At 37.4% G+C, this 18356-nt stretch overlaps 1 protein-coding gene across 1 annotated transcript in view; it reads left to right on the forward strand.

Annotated features, from left to right (window-relative positions):
* The first annotated feature begins 7972 nt into the window (after positions 1-7972).
* The window catches only part of LOC102222263 (collagen alpha-1(XI) chain-like), a 99786-nt gene continuing 89402 nt past the window's right edge, over positions 7973-18356 (forward strand). Inside the window, exon 1 of the mRNA XM_005801956.3 lies at positions 7973-8382. Within this exon, the coding sequence (XP_005802013.1) occupies positions 8274-8382 (109 nt within the window). The 5' untranslated portion in view covers positions 7973-8273. The remainder of the gene's footprint in view (positions 8383-18356) is intronic.

The following is an 18356-nucleotide window of genomic DNA, read 5'->3' on the forward strand; positions in this document are numbered from 1 at the left end:
TGAAACTACATTCTCTGAATAAAAGTTTACAGAACATCAAAGGAACTGCAGGAATTTGTGCCTAACCACAACAAACAAGAATAATGAGGAACATTCATGGCATATGACAACACAGTCGCTCGACATGCTCTAAATCTAACAAGAGATCAGGAAGAGGGTATTCAGAGCAAACCATTCATGAACATCTACCAAGTTCTCCACTTTGTCTTTTCTTTATCTGTTTCTCTGTGACATGCACTAGTCTTTTCTATAACAACCTACATATCAGTGCTTTTCAGCAAAACTTGAACAACTTTTGCCTGTCCCACAAAGTATGATAAGATGTGATGAAGTAGCAGGTTTTGTCTCCTCCACTGCTACATTTCTCAGCCTCCACATTCAGCATCGGCCGGCTCCGCTCTTCCATCAGGTTTACTACTGCCAGCTGGAGACAGGTCTCAGGGAGAGCATTGGCTGTGAGATATGAGATGCTTGGGGCTTGTTTAGATTTTCACAGACCTCTCCACTTAACTCACCACAACACCAGTTTGGCTGTTGAGAAGAGAGGCATTTGTTACTCTAAATTAACAAGTGACATGCAAAGAGACAGATTCTCCTCTATTCAGTTACATTGCAGAATTATCACATTGAAATGTGGTTTCATACAGCGCTGTTGAGACTATCCATCTTTGATTATTTGATCCATTCCACTCACAGACAGAAGTATTTCTATGTTGGGTTTTTTTTGTTTTACTTGTGCCCATTAATTCAACCATTCAGAACAAAATTAAACACTTAAATAACTATCAAAAAGCCACTCCCTGGACACATATACCTGGGGACCCAACTTCAATGAAACTGAATTACCGTGATATAAAAAAAGGGGGTACAGCAGTGGCACAGGGGCAGGGCCTGGCCCATGATCCTTAAAGTGGCCGTCGCGGGTTCGAGACCTGACCCCATGACCCTTGCCATATGCATTCTTCCTCTCTCATAACCCACTTTTCTGTCTAGCAACTGTCGAATTGAAGCCACCAGCGCTGAAAAGAAAACATGACCTAGGATCTACAAAAACATAATCACATTAATGGTAGGAAAAATAACCACTTAATCTGATCAAGTTAAATCATTATTTTATAATCTATGCACAAATCCTTTGAAATAAAAATCATTGGACTTTTTTTCTAGCATGTAATTTAACTTCTGTTTCCAGTAATAAAAGAAAGTACACCTCCTTTGAATTTTCCTTTGGTTTATGTAGTTGCAGCAACAAGTTCAGGAGGGAAACCCAGACACTCGTCTTCCCAACAACACTCCTCAGTTCACTTTCTGGGATCCCTAGGCATTATAAGGCCATAAGGGATATAAATCGCCTAAGGGAGTTTTGGATCTGCTCTGGAGTCTGCTCCCAGTGGGAACGGCCTGGAGAGGCTCCAGAGGGAGACAGCCAGAATCTGCATAGTGGTCATTTTAAGGTGGGAGTTGTGACCACTCAGTGCCTTACAGATGATTAATCCCTTAGAATTCCTGCAATTTGACCCAGAAGTACGTAATGTACTAATTGTGGGATTTAAAAAAAAATCCTTTTACAAACAGCTCAGTGCTTTAAGAACTGGTGTAATATGATTCATTTTCCTGGCCAACATTCTGGCAGCAGCATCGTGTATAAGCTACTGCTTATCCAAAATCCAAAAAGCTATTTCTAAAGAAGCTTTTTATCCAATAGGTTTCTCGTGCATTTGTGATTAATTTTCCTTAGCTGGGCTGTATTTCAATTTTTGTTTAGACTTTCTCCACAGGTCCCAGATCAACCAAACACTAGTTTAGTCTGGCATTGACCAATCAAGACAAAATATTTGATTGATTACTAGTTAACATGTTAGAGTGCAATAAAATGCTAATGTATGCTATTTAAAAAACACTGAGACATCTTTTGTTTGATTCTGATGGCTTCTAACTCATGTTACTCATTTGTACATCTATTACTAAGGACCCATCTGATGAAAGGACCTCATGGACATCTCAATGTTTTTCCTTTTTTGCTGACTCACCACTGTTAATACCTTGGACTGGTTTTGACAGATGCTGACCACCTCAGACTATGAGCAACCAATACAAACAAAACACCACAGCCAGTCATTTAGCCCTTCTTATATTTCATTAAAGGCTTGTGCATGCCCAGTTTTTCTCAGCCTTATACATCAACTTTGACAGCAAAATGAATATGCAGCAGCTGCTAACATAATGAGAAGCTAGACCATGTTATTTACCTCCCCTTTATGTCTGATCAGGGGTTTTTTTTACCCAAAGGTTCATATGTGTGATTTTCAATCCATTTTTATTGCTTGCTGTCATTTTCCCTCATTCCTGTAATATAATAACTTCACGCTCTAAAAAAGGATTAAAGGTGAAACTTTCTCACGTACAAAAAATAACTCTTGGTAGGTGAAATTATTGGAGCATAGTGAGGTCCTATTATAAGCTTGCCCAGACAAACATACATTCCTCTCAGTGGTTCTGTGGTCTGCAGCGTCTAGTGCGCAGTTCTCTCCACCCCATCCAGCTGCACGGCGTGTTTTAGCTAGATAATTAATAGTAACGAGAAGCTCTTGAGGTTAGATCAACTTGTGATCTGGTAGCGCTTGTCTGTGTTCAGAAGAGCTGAATAACTTTGTTCCTTCTGCAGACTGTGTTTTCAGCTGAAGCAGAACATATTCGCTGTCTAAGGTAGACAGCTCAGTCATTTTGTGTAGATTCAATCAGAGGTTTCCTAGCCTTTTTGGCGGCCTGGGCGAGCCACCTTTCTGGCGCCACCCTCACCTTCCACCCCTACATGACAGTGTTGGGAGGTGGGGGGATAATTGGTGATGGTGTTTTACCTAGAGACAATTGACATTCAGATGCTCCGGTTGTGAAGGGGGTTGGGAGGCGATCTTGGCGCTCATGCCAAGTTGCCCCTCTGGACGGTTGCCCATGTCACCCATATAAGAAACCCATATGATTAAACCCTTGATAAAATACCGCATTCTGCTTAGCTAATTTAAGACTCCCAAAGGATAGTTCACAGGGAGCGTGTGTAAAAGAAATAAAAAATAGATTGCGTGCTGACTTGGATTTTTAAATTTCTGTGTGGAACGAGCTTAAAATTAACTCTTGCGATGGGTTCGGTCTCTTCCAGAAAAATGTGTCTATGTGAGAGTATTACAGATCACGAACCGCAGTGAACAACATGGTGCCATATATTTTGTGCAAGTACATCTTTACAACCCGTATATTTTTTTAAATAAATGAACAAATGAATGTTTAGCATGTTCAAGTCTTGAAGTGTGTATGCAAATGTTACTGTATTTAAAAAAGCACTATTGAGAAAAATCAACTTACGCTCCAACCTGATCAACTATTTCAATAGCTAAAGGTGTCTTTAATAATCTTGCATCCACACTGTTTCCTCTACACCTCGTTTCCACGCCACACCTAAAAAAAGAGTCTTAGCAGGCTGTTAAAACAAATTAATCTGAATTTTGTAATGGCACAATCTCAGGTATCTTTGATTATTACTCTTTGCACAATCTCTCTAAATTATCCAAAGTCTTGAGTCTTCCTGATATGTTCAGTACTTTTGCTCACCCAATCTCAGTGGTTTTGTTTGCTTTGTGAAACTGAAGTGAAGTTTTCAGGGTTTTTTGCACAGTGCACCAGTCCTTTTTTTGTTTAGATCTGGAATTAGGACTATACAATGTATCTAAAAGCATCTATCATAACAATATCAAGTGTGTACTGTATGACTATTGAAAAGCACTCCTTTAACTCAATAACTGACTGGTTCAAAGCTCAAGTGCCATTCATTCTTACTATTTTTTCTGCAGTTCCCCCTTAGCTATATGCTACACTACAATACAATATACCGAAAAATACAGCATGGGATATAATTTTAACGTGTTCTTCAAATCACTACCAATGGTGCCATAAGCAATTTACTGCATGAGCCCCCAAGTTTTAACTGTGCAAAAAAGTGTGTAATTTATACTTTACATAATCTGTCTATTTGTTAATTGCTATAATTAATCCAGGAAGGAGTTTCATCTGAAATAACAATTTTAGATAGATATTTCACATTTCAACAAACAACGTAGGCTACGTTCTCAGAAATGTTTAAGCAACTTGTTTTTGTACTACTGAGTTTAAATCTGTCACTGTACTACTACATAGTTTAAAATTCTACAACATTTTATCTTCAAGGTGAAGTTTGTCTTCATTTTGAGAAACACTATATTTGACAGGAAAAAAACATTTGATCAACAACTTTGCTAAATGTGGACCATTTCTAAAGCTGTGTTTGTGTTCAAGCTTCTGAACATCCATTAACTTTGCAGTAAAGCCAGTGCAAACTTTAAACAAATTGTCTTCACCTTTAAAAATACAAGCTGCAAATCACGACATGGCATGTTTTTTTACAAGTCACAGAAACATATATTAATTTGGGAAGCTTTATTCCCTTCATTTAAACTCAGCATTTCTTTAATAACAGAGCCAGCTTGATGGTTTTGGACAGCAGTAAAACAAGTTTCTGTTTGAAATTGCAAAGCTTTGATTAAAAGCCATTTCTTCTAGGAAAACAAAGCAGCCAGACTGCATTTTGAAGACATTTTTATTTTCAAAGCTGCCCTTGTCTGACCCGTGCATGGAGTATGGACTTATTATAGAATAATTATACAATGTCATCTTGGAACACATTTGCAGTGAATGCACCAGTTGTAATCATATGGTCCCAACTACAAAGGGAACAACTTTAAAGCCAAGCATGTCTACAAATTGTACACTGTACAACAAACTGGACATCTGTCATTGTATTCAGCCCTGCTGACTGAGCCAGGTTGTTTTAAAAAGGAAAAGTGAACATTTCATGTTTGGTTTATCCCATTTCCCTCTCTGCTGTTCTATGAAAACAGAAATTAAACCAAAAATGTGGGCTGCATTCCCAGGCACCAACATGAGCAAGATGTTCTGACATAGTCCACCGAAGCACTAAACAAAGCAAGACAAAATAAAGATGCCAATCTGTTCGGCAAAAGAACCGAAACCCAGACCGATTAAGAACTGCCATGGTTTTCAGATGGACAGCATTTCACAGAAGCCTTTAACAGAATTTTTTCTCTGAAAAATACTTCATCACATTCAATAGTTTGAGCAATATATTTAGTTTGTTACTTAAACACAAAGGGACTTATAATAGCGTTCTTTCAAAACGCCACCTTTCTCTTCATCCTTCTATAGATGCTAAATTTATGGACTGGATAGCTAATAATTGTCATGTCAACTGTTTTTCTCACCTGAGCAGTGATGATCTATGTCTACCACAGGAATAATGGCTGTATCTCTGTTGAAACTCAACTTAAACTGCTCTTCTATTTCGGGGTGGTCTTGTTTCATGGTGGCTGTAAAATCCTCAGATTTCTTGCATTTTCTTTTATCACTCATAAAACTTGCTGTAGCAACTGTCTTTAGTGTAGAATGTGAAACACAAATTTCTCCAGTAAAGTGTCTATCTTCAAATCTCTACCATCTCTACCAATCTCTACCACCATTGCCATAAGTGTGCAATCTGCTAATCTCAAAATTTAAATTTATGTTTTAGTGTTTGCCTTCAGCAAGTTCTGATGTTCCTTGATCAGTGAAAACCATCTGTCAATTTAAAACCCAAATACCAAAAGCAATTGGAGAACTCAACCACCTGTGCTTCCAATCTTTAAGTCATTTTGAACATTAATTGTTATCAGGTTCCTGAAGTCCAGCTGTCAAGAAGAAATAAAGAAAAAGATTTGACTCATTCAGGAAACTCTCAGAGCCTGGAAAACATTTTATTTTGGCAAGTGACCCTTTTATTTTTGCCACTGGCTGACATTGTGCCTATTTAGCTTTCTATTTGACTTTTTCAGAAAATGTCAGGGTGGAGAAAGACCTCCACCCCCTGCTTAATTTGCTTCTATTGTTGCTGGATTTAGAATTTTGGACCTTGTGTGAAAATAGCTTCAGTTTTCTCTATTAAACTTCGACAGGTTTTTCTTCGACAAGAGCTGGGCTGAATGTTGGGTTGGGTTTTGTTCTACATCTTTGGGTGGTCTGGAAATTCAAGGAACACTTAATACCACACAGAGCAAGTGTGCTCTGTGTGGTATTAAGTGTTCTATTTTTAAAAGATATGCGAACACTGTAGTGGTTTGATTGTTTAAAAACAGCACTGATATAAAACTCAATAAAATTTGCACATTTGGAGATTTGTGATACCAGTCCACCTTGTGATGGCTGGTGCAAAATGAGGTATCATATTGTAGAGCCAAATGACCTCCATATGTGCTTTTAATGTAATGTACTTTAACAGCACCATGCGGAAATCTGTTGCAGGTTTTAGAAAATGCATTTTCTGTTTTCATTACCAAAGATACCTTTCTGAGAGGATTATGTAAAATGGAGGTTTGACATTTCAGCAGCAACAAAGAAAAATTGTAGAGTGAGCAGCTTATCTTCAAAGATTATTTACACTGGAAATCTGGAGGAGCCTTGTGGAAGTAAATGGGTAAAAGGACAGATGTTACCTGACCCAACAAATGCAGTTGTTTAACTGAACAATGTTTCATTCCAGGAATATAAAACGACTGAAATCTTGGATTTGATGGAAGTAACAACTAAAAACTGAGAGCTGCTGCAATTGATATCTCTGGCAGGGAGTCAACAGCCTGACCGCAGAGCCGACTGTTAGTTTTGTTATACGTACAAAAAATAACATATTTAAATAGTTTATTTTTTCTTTATGCATTTTCTGTAGGGTAAAACATCTACTTGTTTGTAGAGCACATAATTAAATCAGTCAACAACCCTCCAAACTTTCCTAATACATTAGGCACAGTATTTAGCTGCACCTTTGACTCTTTTATTAAAGGGGCAAACAAAGAAGAGAATATTTGACTGCAAATTCCATTAAAGTAATTGTGCTGATGCCAATCCACATCTGAGAGGCAATTCTTGTCAGAACCGAAGCATAAAGTACTTGAATACCACCAGGTTGGTGGTATTTCTTGGCATTCGTATGTTTTTGAGTGTCCCTGACCCACACTGACACTAAGTCTCTTCATTACAGAGACATCCAACCCAAACCCACCTTACAATTGCCACGGACTTTGCTACAGTAAACAATAATTTTAAGATCAAGGAAAAAGGACCTGAGCATATGGCTAAAAAGATTAGCATGTAAACATTTCCGCATGAGTTTGAGTGAAAATCATAATACATTTTTCAGTTTATCATAGGTTCTAAAAAAATATGTGTGATGTGATCTAATTGGCTTTTTATCCAAAATCTTAACTGTCAAATGTTGTATCATCCTCAGGGATTAGATTGTTGCAGGTGCTTCTTTTGACCAGTTGAAAAAGTAATGCAAATGAGAAAAAAAACCTATTTACTGAATGAACATACTGTACATGCAGCATAGAATGATAGTTTCCTTCTCCTTGCTTAGTAAATGATCACTCAAATGATCCTTTGTGAAGTTAAATTCAAGCTGGTAAATTACCTACTTCAATTTTTGGCTTTTCTGTGTCTTTTGTCCTGGGTGGACATTATTGTGTTATGAATTGATACACGTATTTACGTATTTGCTGTTCCAAGTATATACTCTCATCAGTTTTTGGCAACTTTCAGAACTGTCAACTCACTTTTTACTTTCAAATTGTAAATTTCACCATTTCATATAGGGGAATGAATATAAACTACCCCCTTTTAATTTAAAGTGGGTCCCCCTATCAAACTCTGCCCGGGGCCCTACATAGCCTTGGGTCGGCTCTGCCAATGCACCGGGATGCAGCGACACTCCTGCTGACTGATGCTGTTACTTTTCTCTAGTCGTGTTCAGGGAGGCGGGCCAAGGCTTAAGTTTTTCAACTTCTGGTTTGATGATGTGATTCTCCCCTTCAGGATGTCACAGTCGGTGCGGGTTTAGTATTCCGGGGTTTGCCCTGCCTCCTCACGCACCGCGCAGGGAGCAAAAGTATCTTGCGCTTTTCTTTTTTCTTTTTTCTTTCCTTTCCATGAAAGCTTTTCACCGTCAGTCAGAGATCTGGGCTTAAAGGAAGAGGATCTGACGGGCCCAGTTTGACTCAGAGATAATTCCATATATATTTCCACACATGGCGCTTCAGTAAAAAAGATAAAGAAAAAAAAAACACATTGAGGATTTTGGAGGGGATATAACTTTTTAAATAAAGCCGCCCGTTTTTCTGCAGCAGCTGCGGGCGCTCACCATGGAGATGGAAAGATGGACCATCAGGTGGAAAACGAAAAGGCGTCTATTAGATTCAACGCTAGCCGCGGTGGGCACGTTAATCCTAATTCTACAAAGTGTCAGAGCAGGTAAGAGGCTGTTTATTGCTGAGTTTGCGTGGTCTGGAAAACTGGAGAGGGTCTGGCACAAAGCCCGAATATAGCAGCAGGGTCAATGAAGCTACGTGGTACAAAGGAGCTGGGTCCCATCTTTTGGCAATTTAAATAAAATAGCTTATCTGTCACTGCGACTCTAACTTAACTTGCCTATCATTATAGAAAACACATAATTTTTCAGTGATTTAATATTTCTGATATAGATAATTACTTAAAGGTTTAATTGAAACAAAAAAGGGTGCATCATGTGACTTTTGAAGTTCCCAAGCTTGCTGAGAATGTGGGTTATACTGCACTACAGGGCTTTTGTGATAATCTTTAATTTTTAAATGAAATTTTACCTCGTAAAGCCCATCAAGGGGGAAAAAAGATGCGGTTTGATAAGAGATGTACTAGATTTGTCCTTTGAGACAAGAAAAGGCAAGGCAAAAGTTTATTTTATTGCAAGATTTGTACTATTCAAAGTGCTTTGCATAAAAATAAAGAACCAAATAACTTTGTAAACCTTAAATTTATTATTGGAATAATCAAATGTATTCATTAAAAGGAACAGGTAGTTTTTGTACATCTCAGACTTCCAGGGAATTGATTCCAGATCTTAATGCAGCATCCTCTTGTTTAATCCTTGTTCTGGGAAAACTGAACAAATCTGAGAGATGTCCAGATGGCTCATACCTGATGAGAAACTCTAAAATGCATCTAGGCTCAAGACTATTTAACATTTTATTAACCATAAATAAGAAATATTACATAATGCAAGTCATTCTGGTGTGTTCATTGTTGGTTCATCAGTGATTAATGCAACACTGATTTTGATTTCTGTGATAAATTTGGGCCACATTTTAAATTTTGCTTGAGCGACTTGAAAGCAATTCTTTCTAAACAAAACAGTTTGTTTTATTCCTCATCACTTGGAAGATAGCCATGCTTTTACACATAACGTTTACTCATGATATTTGGTATTATCTTAGGCTGACCACAGATAACAAAATATATACCGAAATTGACCTAAGCTTACTAAATGATTAAAATTGACATACTGTTTTTATAATAAATTACTGTGCTTTTTGATAGTACCTGTATAGAGACAGTAGGACTGCACAATCTGACTTTAAGTGTACATGTATTGTGATGAATTTTTAAAATTTATATAATACCTGGGCACGAGACAGAATTCTTCAAGTGGAATTTATATTCTGGGCTGAAAGATCACCATCTTTCCACATTATTCAGACTCCCACTGAGTCCAAGAAGGGGCGTAGATGGAAAAAAATATGGGGAGAAAGAGTTTGGAGTATTTACTTTGCTTTTAAGAAGACATATGAGGGTCACACAAATTCTTTCCTTTGTGAAATCATAGTAATAGACATATTGTTGTGTATCCTTTTCCAGAATATGTTTATGCACTTAAATATGACATTTTTTCACTGATAGCAAGAAAGTTGAAACATTTTTAATAAGCAATTGTTAGAAAATGGAAGTGATTTTTGAGTGCTTTTGAGAAAAGAAGCAGAGAAAGAAATATTCCCATTTCTACAATATTGCGTCATATTTGGTACATTAGACTTTTGAGGTCATGTAACAAATATATCTAAAAAAAAATCTTTTTTCCACACTTTTTTGATAACTTATAAGTGTGTAAAAGATATTTTTCACTATTTTTGCTAAGTGCAGCTGGTTTATGAGACAGTTATCTTTGCTAAAGTGTAACTAACCTCCTGTGAAAACATAAACCCGCCCTGACAATTTTTTGAAAATTCCAGCAAAGTGGGTGGAGCCAAGAGAGACCGAGGGTCACGTCAAGTGTGAGGATGAGGTTAGGAGGTGATTGGAGGGGTGAGCGGGGTTGTGGTTAGGATGAGAGACGCACTGTTGTTAACCTATAAATGGTGCTATATTTAGCCACTTTAAACGTGGCTAAATATAACCTCCTGTGACTTTTTACCAAAAAAGCCAACAAGTGACAAATCTAGCAAGGCTTTCCTGTGTTGTTAGAGGCTTTTATAGTGTCAAAGCATCTCTGCCGCTGTGTACCGAGCTAGCAGAGAGAGCTACCTTGAGTCTATCCAGCTTCCTGTCCTGCAACATACCGTCACCAGTAATCAGAGCAGAGGAGACCCATTCCACTCCTTTTCCACTTTGCAAATAAATCATACATTAATAGAGCTGAGTAACGCTATCAATCAATGCTTTCTGTGGCCACGCTCACTATTTCAACTCCTGACTTCCCACACGGCAAAAGTGTGTCTGAACACAGGACTTTTTTGACGAAAAGCCATACCGTTTTAAAAAGTAAGGGAATTCAACTGCTTAGGCATCATTTGACACTGAGATGGTTTTAGGCAAAATAATGTCAAACTAAGCGAATTTGCACAAAATTCACAGAGAGACATGCAGATAGAACCCTAAATAACTTATTGAGACAATTTATCAGCAAATAAAGATGATTTGGGGATTAGTTCCCCTTTAAAGAGGAAGAGATCTTAGCTTGTATCAGAAGCAAGTCTTCTACCTGTTTAACAAAGTAACAAATGTATCACTTACCATCTGTGTATTTCTTAGATGTACACCTCTGCAGTAAAGCTAAAAGAGGTACACTTTCCATATTTGCCAATAATATTTATCTCAAAAATGATTTATTGAGCTTTGTTGGGTTAGCCTTTTTGAAGTGTAATACAAGATATAATGGACAGAAATTTCAGAATTTTAAAACTGAACTGTCATTTCTTGGTCAAAAAACACCTGATTTTTATCTATTTTCAGCATCATAAGTAATACATGAGGTGCTTAAGTCTAGTAATCATAAACAAAATGATGTTGGGTTTTTTTCCACAGGTTTTGTTATTTGTATAGAGAATGTGCAAACAATATGCATTCACCTTTGTTTGATGTAGCAGATCTCAGAAGGAAGGGCTAGTGTTTTTACCCGCATCAAATTTTTCTGAAGGCAGATTTGTAATAACAGTTTTGTTATTATTGATAAAGGTTTTCTGAGATTTACTTGTTCTTATTTCGAGATTTTTCTATGGAAAGTGATAGAAAATATTCACAGAAAATCTGCCTGTTTGCAGATTTATTTGTAGCACATACCTAACATATTCAAAAGAAAATGCAGTTTGGGAAGCTAACCTACGTTGGCGTAATGCTACATGACATGCTATTGGCTGGCAATGCCAAGCACTCAATCCAGTAGCGACATTTGTTTTCTTTGGCGCTCTTTATCTCAAGAGCAGAGATAAAGAAGACTGTAGATATAAGCGTATGCAATAATGCTAAGATTGTTTCCACTATGCATATTAATGCATACAAAGGTATGTTTGGTTTTTGAACTGTTAAAATGGGCAGTTATTAGCGCTTTCAGAGGAGATATTAAGCATGTATGGTTTTTAGCAGCTCATTTTACTTGTTTTAAAAATATACAAGTACTTTTCCCACTGAGGTCCATCTTTGTTAAAGTTATAGCTGTTTGATAATATGATTCATCAAATTATAATAAAAATAATATGCTTAGCCTTGTAGGGGTCTACTTAATTTAGAACCATCAGCATCATTTTCTTCCAAGTAATTGATTATTTCCCTGACACAAAAGCACATCTCAGAAACCAGAAACCTGAGCTAAAAAGATTATGAGCACAAAGTCTGTAGTGCCTTGCTTGCACATTTGCCCATATTGACAGATGTTTAAGCTGGCCATAATTGCATGACGTGCTGGCAAACATTTACAGGCTTTCTAGCATGCTTTAATTGCTGCCTATACTGCCAACTCCCTGTGGATGGTAGTGACACAAAATAAGGCAGGCGAGACATCCTGAGATGCTGCTGTAAAACCACAGAGCAGCCGAGACATGAAGTTTTAATTGCCCAGGTTTGAAATGGAATCACAGACTAACCCTAAACTTCAAACTTTAATAAGTAAATAGATGAAGGGTATATGGACTTTTTGCCTGTGGAGGATGAAATTGTGTTTTGATGTTTTACAGTGTACAAACTGGGGTTTGTCATGTCAAAACATGCTAAATGTTACATAGGGGTGACTTGTAAACATGGCAGATGCTATATCATAGGTTCTTGGCAGCAGTATCATTAAAATCATAGACTGACAAATTACTACTCAGACTGTGGAGAGACTGCTTTGGTATGTTCACCATGAGAGAACTGTCTGGTCTCTCATGTGGCTTTCTGTCCTTATCATTAGAATATGTTTTATTTCTCTTTCGGCTGGAGGGATGAAAGTTTTTTTTTTTAAGATACGTTGAGAGAAATGCACATTTAGTTCACCTTCTTGGAGTGAACTAAGTGAAAAAGCCATACCTACTTATTTTGGGGTCCATAATGGTTTTGGGATATTGCCCCATTTCTTCAGGGCTTCTGTGGAGCAGTGACTGTGGAAGGAGAGGGGGCTGACGAGTCAGGGGCGTCTGGGAGAGTCTGTGTGTGTGTGTGTTTTGAGGTGGGGGGTGGGGAGGGGGGTCGGGTTCTTGGCCAATTCAGCACATCTGGAATATATGAGCCCTTGAGGTATGCAGTAATGCAGAAAGGCATTCTAAAACTCACAAAGAGACCTTCAGTCCAAGCAGTCTTTTTTCAGGAATCAGTAGCTCTGAATTTGGGATTATTTTCAGGCAAGCCACAGACTATTTTCCTTTTTATGAGGCATTTTGTGAGAGGTTTCAAACCTGCCATTTGATGCCTTCAGTTTGTCTTTTTATTCTGCCTCTGTTTAAATAATTGTACAGTCTATTAAACTGTTATTTGGCAGTGTTGCTTATGGAGACCTTTTCTGACCTTCACCCAATGAAGTTTATTCTGAATTTATCCGAGATGGGAAAGAAAGATAAATCGCTTGAGTGCTAGATTTCTCAGCAGTGTTACTAATAAAAACAGGAGAAAACCAGTTTCTCTGAGCCAGTATAGACTCTGTTCTCCCCCCTTGCTTTCACAGGGCAGATCTGGACTACTTCATATAATCTTTTGAGCATATAGAGGGTTGAATCACATCTCAAGCGGTTATTCATAGTGGAAGTAGCAACAGGGATGGAGGTTTTTTTCAGTTAGTATGTATGTTTTAGTTAGGGGGTAAAAGGAGTGGTGCCAGCACCATAATGGCTTCAGCATGTAGACTTCATAGCTCCACCTATCAGGACTGCTCCTGGTGTCTAGAAGCAAATAGGAACTGTGCAATCAGCACTTCCTGCCTTTCTTTGCTACATTAACTGGAGTGATTTTAAAATTTTTTAACTTGTTTTGATATTTCAAACAGCTTTTTAAAATGTGCACAAGCTATAATATACTGTACAACACTTTTCTTTTTATTTTGTTATGTTTAAATGTTTCAAATCATCAAACATGTTTTAATGTCAGAAAAAAGATGCATAAATCAATAAAGGCAATTTTTCCAATAACTATTTTTATTCATTAATAGAAAGAAAGCTATTTAAACCAGCCTGACTCCATGTCAAAAAGTAATTGCCTCCTCAACTTAATAAGTGGTTGTGCCACCCTTGGCAGCAAGGCCTGCCATCAAATGCTTGCGATAACTTGTAGTTAGTCATTCACATCACTTTGCAGGGATTTTGACCCACTCTTCCTTGCAGAATTTTTTATTTTAAGCACTTTTTCAAGCACGAAAAGTCCTGTTCCAGACCACAATACAGATTTTGGTCCAGAGTATTTCACTCCCGAACCTTTATTTTAATTCTTTTTTTTTTGATGAGACATTCAGAGTTTAACTTGTTGGTGTGCTATAGATTACTGAATAACTCAAATGCACCCAAGCTTAAGGTCACAAACTGAGACTGGCACTCTGCTTCCAGATTTTACACACTGACAAATGTCTTTGACTACAATCAAAGCATCTTATGTAACTTTCTGAGATTTCTTGGGTAACTTCATGTCAGATATTTCGTTTAGGTCATTTATTGATTCTACATGTTTGGTAGTAATTCGGTCTTGGTGTGGAGAGTGAAACTGAACTCTGATTTTAAAAAATATGTGCTTAATTACTATTAATTCTTGAATTGATGAGTGGGTCAAATCAAAATGTAAAGTCATATGAAATCTGTGAGAGGGCTGACTCTTTTTCATAGCATGGTGAAATTCATATTTGCACATACAAATGGTATCTTACTAGTTAATCTTGGCCACTTTTGGGAAAATGGACACTAATCTTTCAGCAGAGGTCACGTTGGGCTTCAGGAATTTTAGTCTGACCAGTCAGATCCTGGTTTACCAAAGACTCATCCTGCTTCTTGATCCAGTTAAAAGCCAAATGAGCCCCGTTATGTCTAGACACAGCTGTAATGATTTTTCATTGTTTTGCTTTCTGTAATAGTGAAAACAAATAGCTGGTGGAAAGAATTTGACTTGGACTTCAAGTTTTAATACTGGTTGTTGGTCAGCTTATGTTTTTAACCAATACTGCTATATTGAAATGCCCTACTCATATTTAAGTGTACTGTTGCTGTTTAACAAAATGAAAAAATCTATAACTCTGGATTAAAGAGCTAAGTAGTTGTATTTTTTAGTTTCAATGGAAAGACAGTCTTGAGACTGGAGTAGATGTTCACCTTCAGCAGGACAGCAACCCAAAACTTACAATCATTAGCTTCAATCATTAGCTTCATCAAATTATACAATCTTTGATGAATGCATGTATGTGATATTTGGCATCACATACATGCCAAATATATTGTGTACATTATATTGGTCCAATCAAAATCCATGCCTAAATTCAATCGAGAATCTGCGGCGATATTTAAAAATTCAGACTCTGTTCATTCAGTTTGACAGAGGTTAAGATGTTTTGCAAAATTAGCAAAAGCTTCCGTCTTTTGATGTGCAAATTAAAGCTGGTACAGACATAACCCAAAATAGGTGTAGCTGTAATTGCAATGAAAGGTTGTTCTGAAACTTAACAGGAAGGCTCAGCATGAATAACTTCTTCAGATTTTATTCATAAGAAGAAAAAATAATCATTTGCTGCCTTTTTATTTAACATCGATGCACTATTTTGAAAGGTTGAGAGTATGAATCCCTTTTTGCATGGCTTTGTATACAGTATAGTGGAGTTTGTAAAGTCACATTTCCAGCCACATATAAACAGTTCTGTCTACAGCAACAGGAAAATGATCTTCTGCTGGTGGGTTCTGATTGTGTATTTTTCTGACAAATAAAGCCTCAGGCAGACATGCTTTAATCATAGATGAAGCCACTGTTATTGTTTGTACTAGCACATTAAAACATGCACTCTATCAGGGCTCTGATGATGGGCTTCCCGGAAAAGAGGAAATTTGAGTTTCAGAATAAAAACAGTTTCTGCCCGACACATAAAGTAAAAGACTGCAAGGAAGTGAGAGTGGGAGAACAGGAATGTAATTATGCATTACAAGGCTGAACAATTTGGTCACATCCAATAATTCAAAATTAACTGTGTGTGTGTAACTAAAGCGTTGAAAATTCCAGGACATGGCCATGGTCTTAATGTATAAAAGAAAAAGTTACCCCAGAGCCAGAACGTGTCATCTGCCATTTAAGCATCAGCAAAATAACCCAGTATTGTTTACAATAGCTCTGCTGAGTAAATAAAGAGTCTCTGTGGGCTAGTCTTTACAGCTCAACAACATGTAGACACTTTTTTCAATCTCCTGTGGCAGCCATTGGGTGGTGCCTAAACACTTGCTCTTTCAAAGCGCTGCATATTTCAGATGTGTCTCTAGTTCCAGAACACCTGATTCAAATGATTGCATGGCCTCTTCTGCAGCCATCAGGTGCTGCACAGGCATGTTAATAACTCACAGATTTAAGACAGGTGTGTGGCAGAAGGGAAGCACTTAAAACATGAAAGGCATGTTGATCCAGTGTTTCTCATTTCTGAGGACCAGAATTGAGAAACACTGGCCTCCCCTGCGACTTTCCTAATCAGCTCCTCCAGACTAGTGGCAGCAGCAATAAGAAAACAACTGGCAGAACTGCAAGTCTGTGAAAGTTATCATACAAACATTGGACGTCTCAGTCCAATGCTGTAAATGGCATAATGGAAAGTCACTGTTGTGATGAAGTTCTGAAGGCAGAATGTAGGAAAGAATAAGAGCTTTTTAAAGAGACAGAGACCCCATTTAAGGGGGTAAAATTACAAAGTCAAATTTCTTTTTTATTTATTTTGGATATATACAGAATTTTTACATGAACTGAAGATAGCATTGTTAATGGATTGTGGTATAAATAGCATTATGTGCCTGGAAAACACACAATACCACCCTTTTAATTTAAGCTAGTCTTAAATTTAAATGATATTCATCTTAAAAAGCTTTACCCCCAAGGTAAATACCTTATTAAAACTTGACAAACACTAAAAAGAAATTGAAATGTATTCTTCTTTGTTTAAAAACAGATACAAGAAATAATGGTCAGAAAATGTTTATTGGATGCTTTCAGCAAAAACTTTTTTTTTAAATCATCAACTGCTTTTCTGCAACAATGTTGACATCATATTTGACACATTATCTGCTTGCTTGTACAGCAGTTATCAAAACTAAAACTATAAAACAAATTTCCATGGGATTTTACATTTTCATGGAAAATGTGTAAAATATATTGAGCAAGATATATGTGCTTTATGAGTGAAATGGAAAGGAAAGAAAGGAAGGGATGTTGCAAAAAAAAAGTAATTAGGATCATAGAGATCTGTTTAGTGGACGGTCAGATATCGATGCTTCCTATAATTTCTTTGTACAGCCATTTTAAGACCAGACGTAAGAATCTGAGTTGGCATGATCTGGTTTTAGACTGATAGTTGACAAGCTTGAGTAAAACATGTTTTCAGAGTGTGATCTAACTGCTTTTATTTAAAGAGGACAAGACTTACTACTTGTTTTTCTAAAATAATACAACCTATACATTGTACAGTTGAAAGTTTTATTTTGACTAATGCAAAAATGTTGAATAAAACCTCTTGATAATTAGTTGTGGTTTTAAAATTAACATCTGATGTTCGTTTTTTATTTCGTTTGACAATAGACAGACAAAAAGATTGGCCAAAAACTAACTTGCAGTCTTCTACTTAACAGAAATGCTCACAAAATGACATTACACTAGTCAGAGTATTAGGTTATGGTGTTTCATTATCTACTCTATGACTGTTTTCTATAACCAGATATATTTCCTGAGCAGCTGAATTTGCCTGTCTTCTAATCAAGAGAAATGTATGCAGCTGTCTTTAAGTCATCTGACCAGCAGTATGCAGCAAAAGGAATGTGCCATACAGCCAGGGAAAACTTTGATGATTCTGGCCCTTTCTATGGGATCTCATTAAAAGGTCTTTAAACTGCTGGAATGGTTTGATGGAAAATCATAGTGGTTTTAAAACCATAACCTTTTAAAACTTTGGTTTATTCTGATGGCGGCAGCTGGCTCATATTTAAACGTGTGTATGGAAAATCGGAAGTTTTTTTCAAATCAGGATGCAATCGTAATGATATTTGCAAAAAGCTGATTTTTGCCAGCATCGTGGAACACACTTAAGCATATGTGAAGGTGTGTTGTCATTTCTACACAACTACTGTAAGGCATTATAAAGGTGCAGGGGTGGGGAAAGAATCAAAACGTATTAATCCATCGATCCATCCATTTTCTGTACACTAGGGTGACCATATTGAACTTTGGGAAAACCAGGACAACCTGGAGCGGGGGGCGGGGGGGGGGGGGGGGGGGGGCTCTAAAAGCGGGGAAACTCCATATATTTGCGCTTTGGCATGTTGTTGGCGAACTGACAGCCACGAAATCTATCTTCTGATTAAGAACAGGGCTGCCCGCACTGACTCAGGGATTACGTGACACGCAGCGCCGTGTGCAGTGCCCTAGTGCCTGTAAATTTAATGGTCCAATGAAGGAAATTTTAAAAAGCAGGACATTTCCTCACTTTCTAAAAAAAACCCGGGACGCCCGGGACA

Source organism: Xiphophorus maculatus, chromosome 6, assembly GCF_002775205.1.
Source record: "Xiphophorus maculatus strain JP 163 A chromosome 6, X_maculatus-5.0-male, whole genome shotgun sequence".
In the NCBI taxonomy this organism is placed as follows: domain Eukaryota; kingdom Metazoa; phylum Chordata; class Actinopteri; order Cyprinodontiformes; family Poeciliidae; genus Xiphophorus; species Xiphophorus maculatus.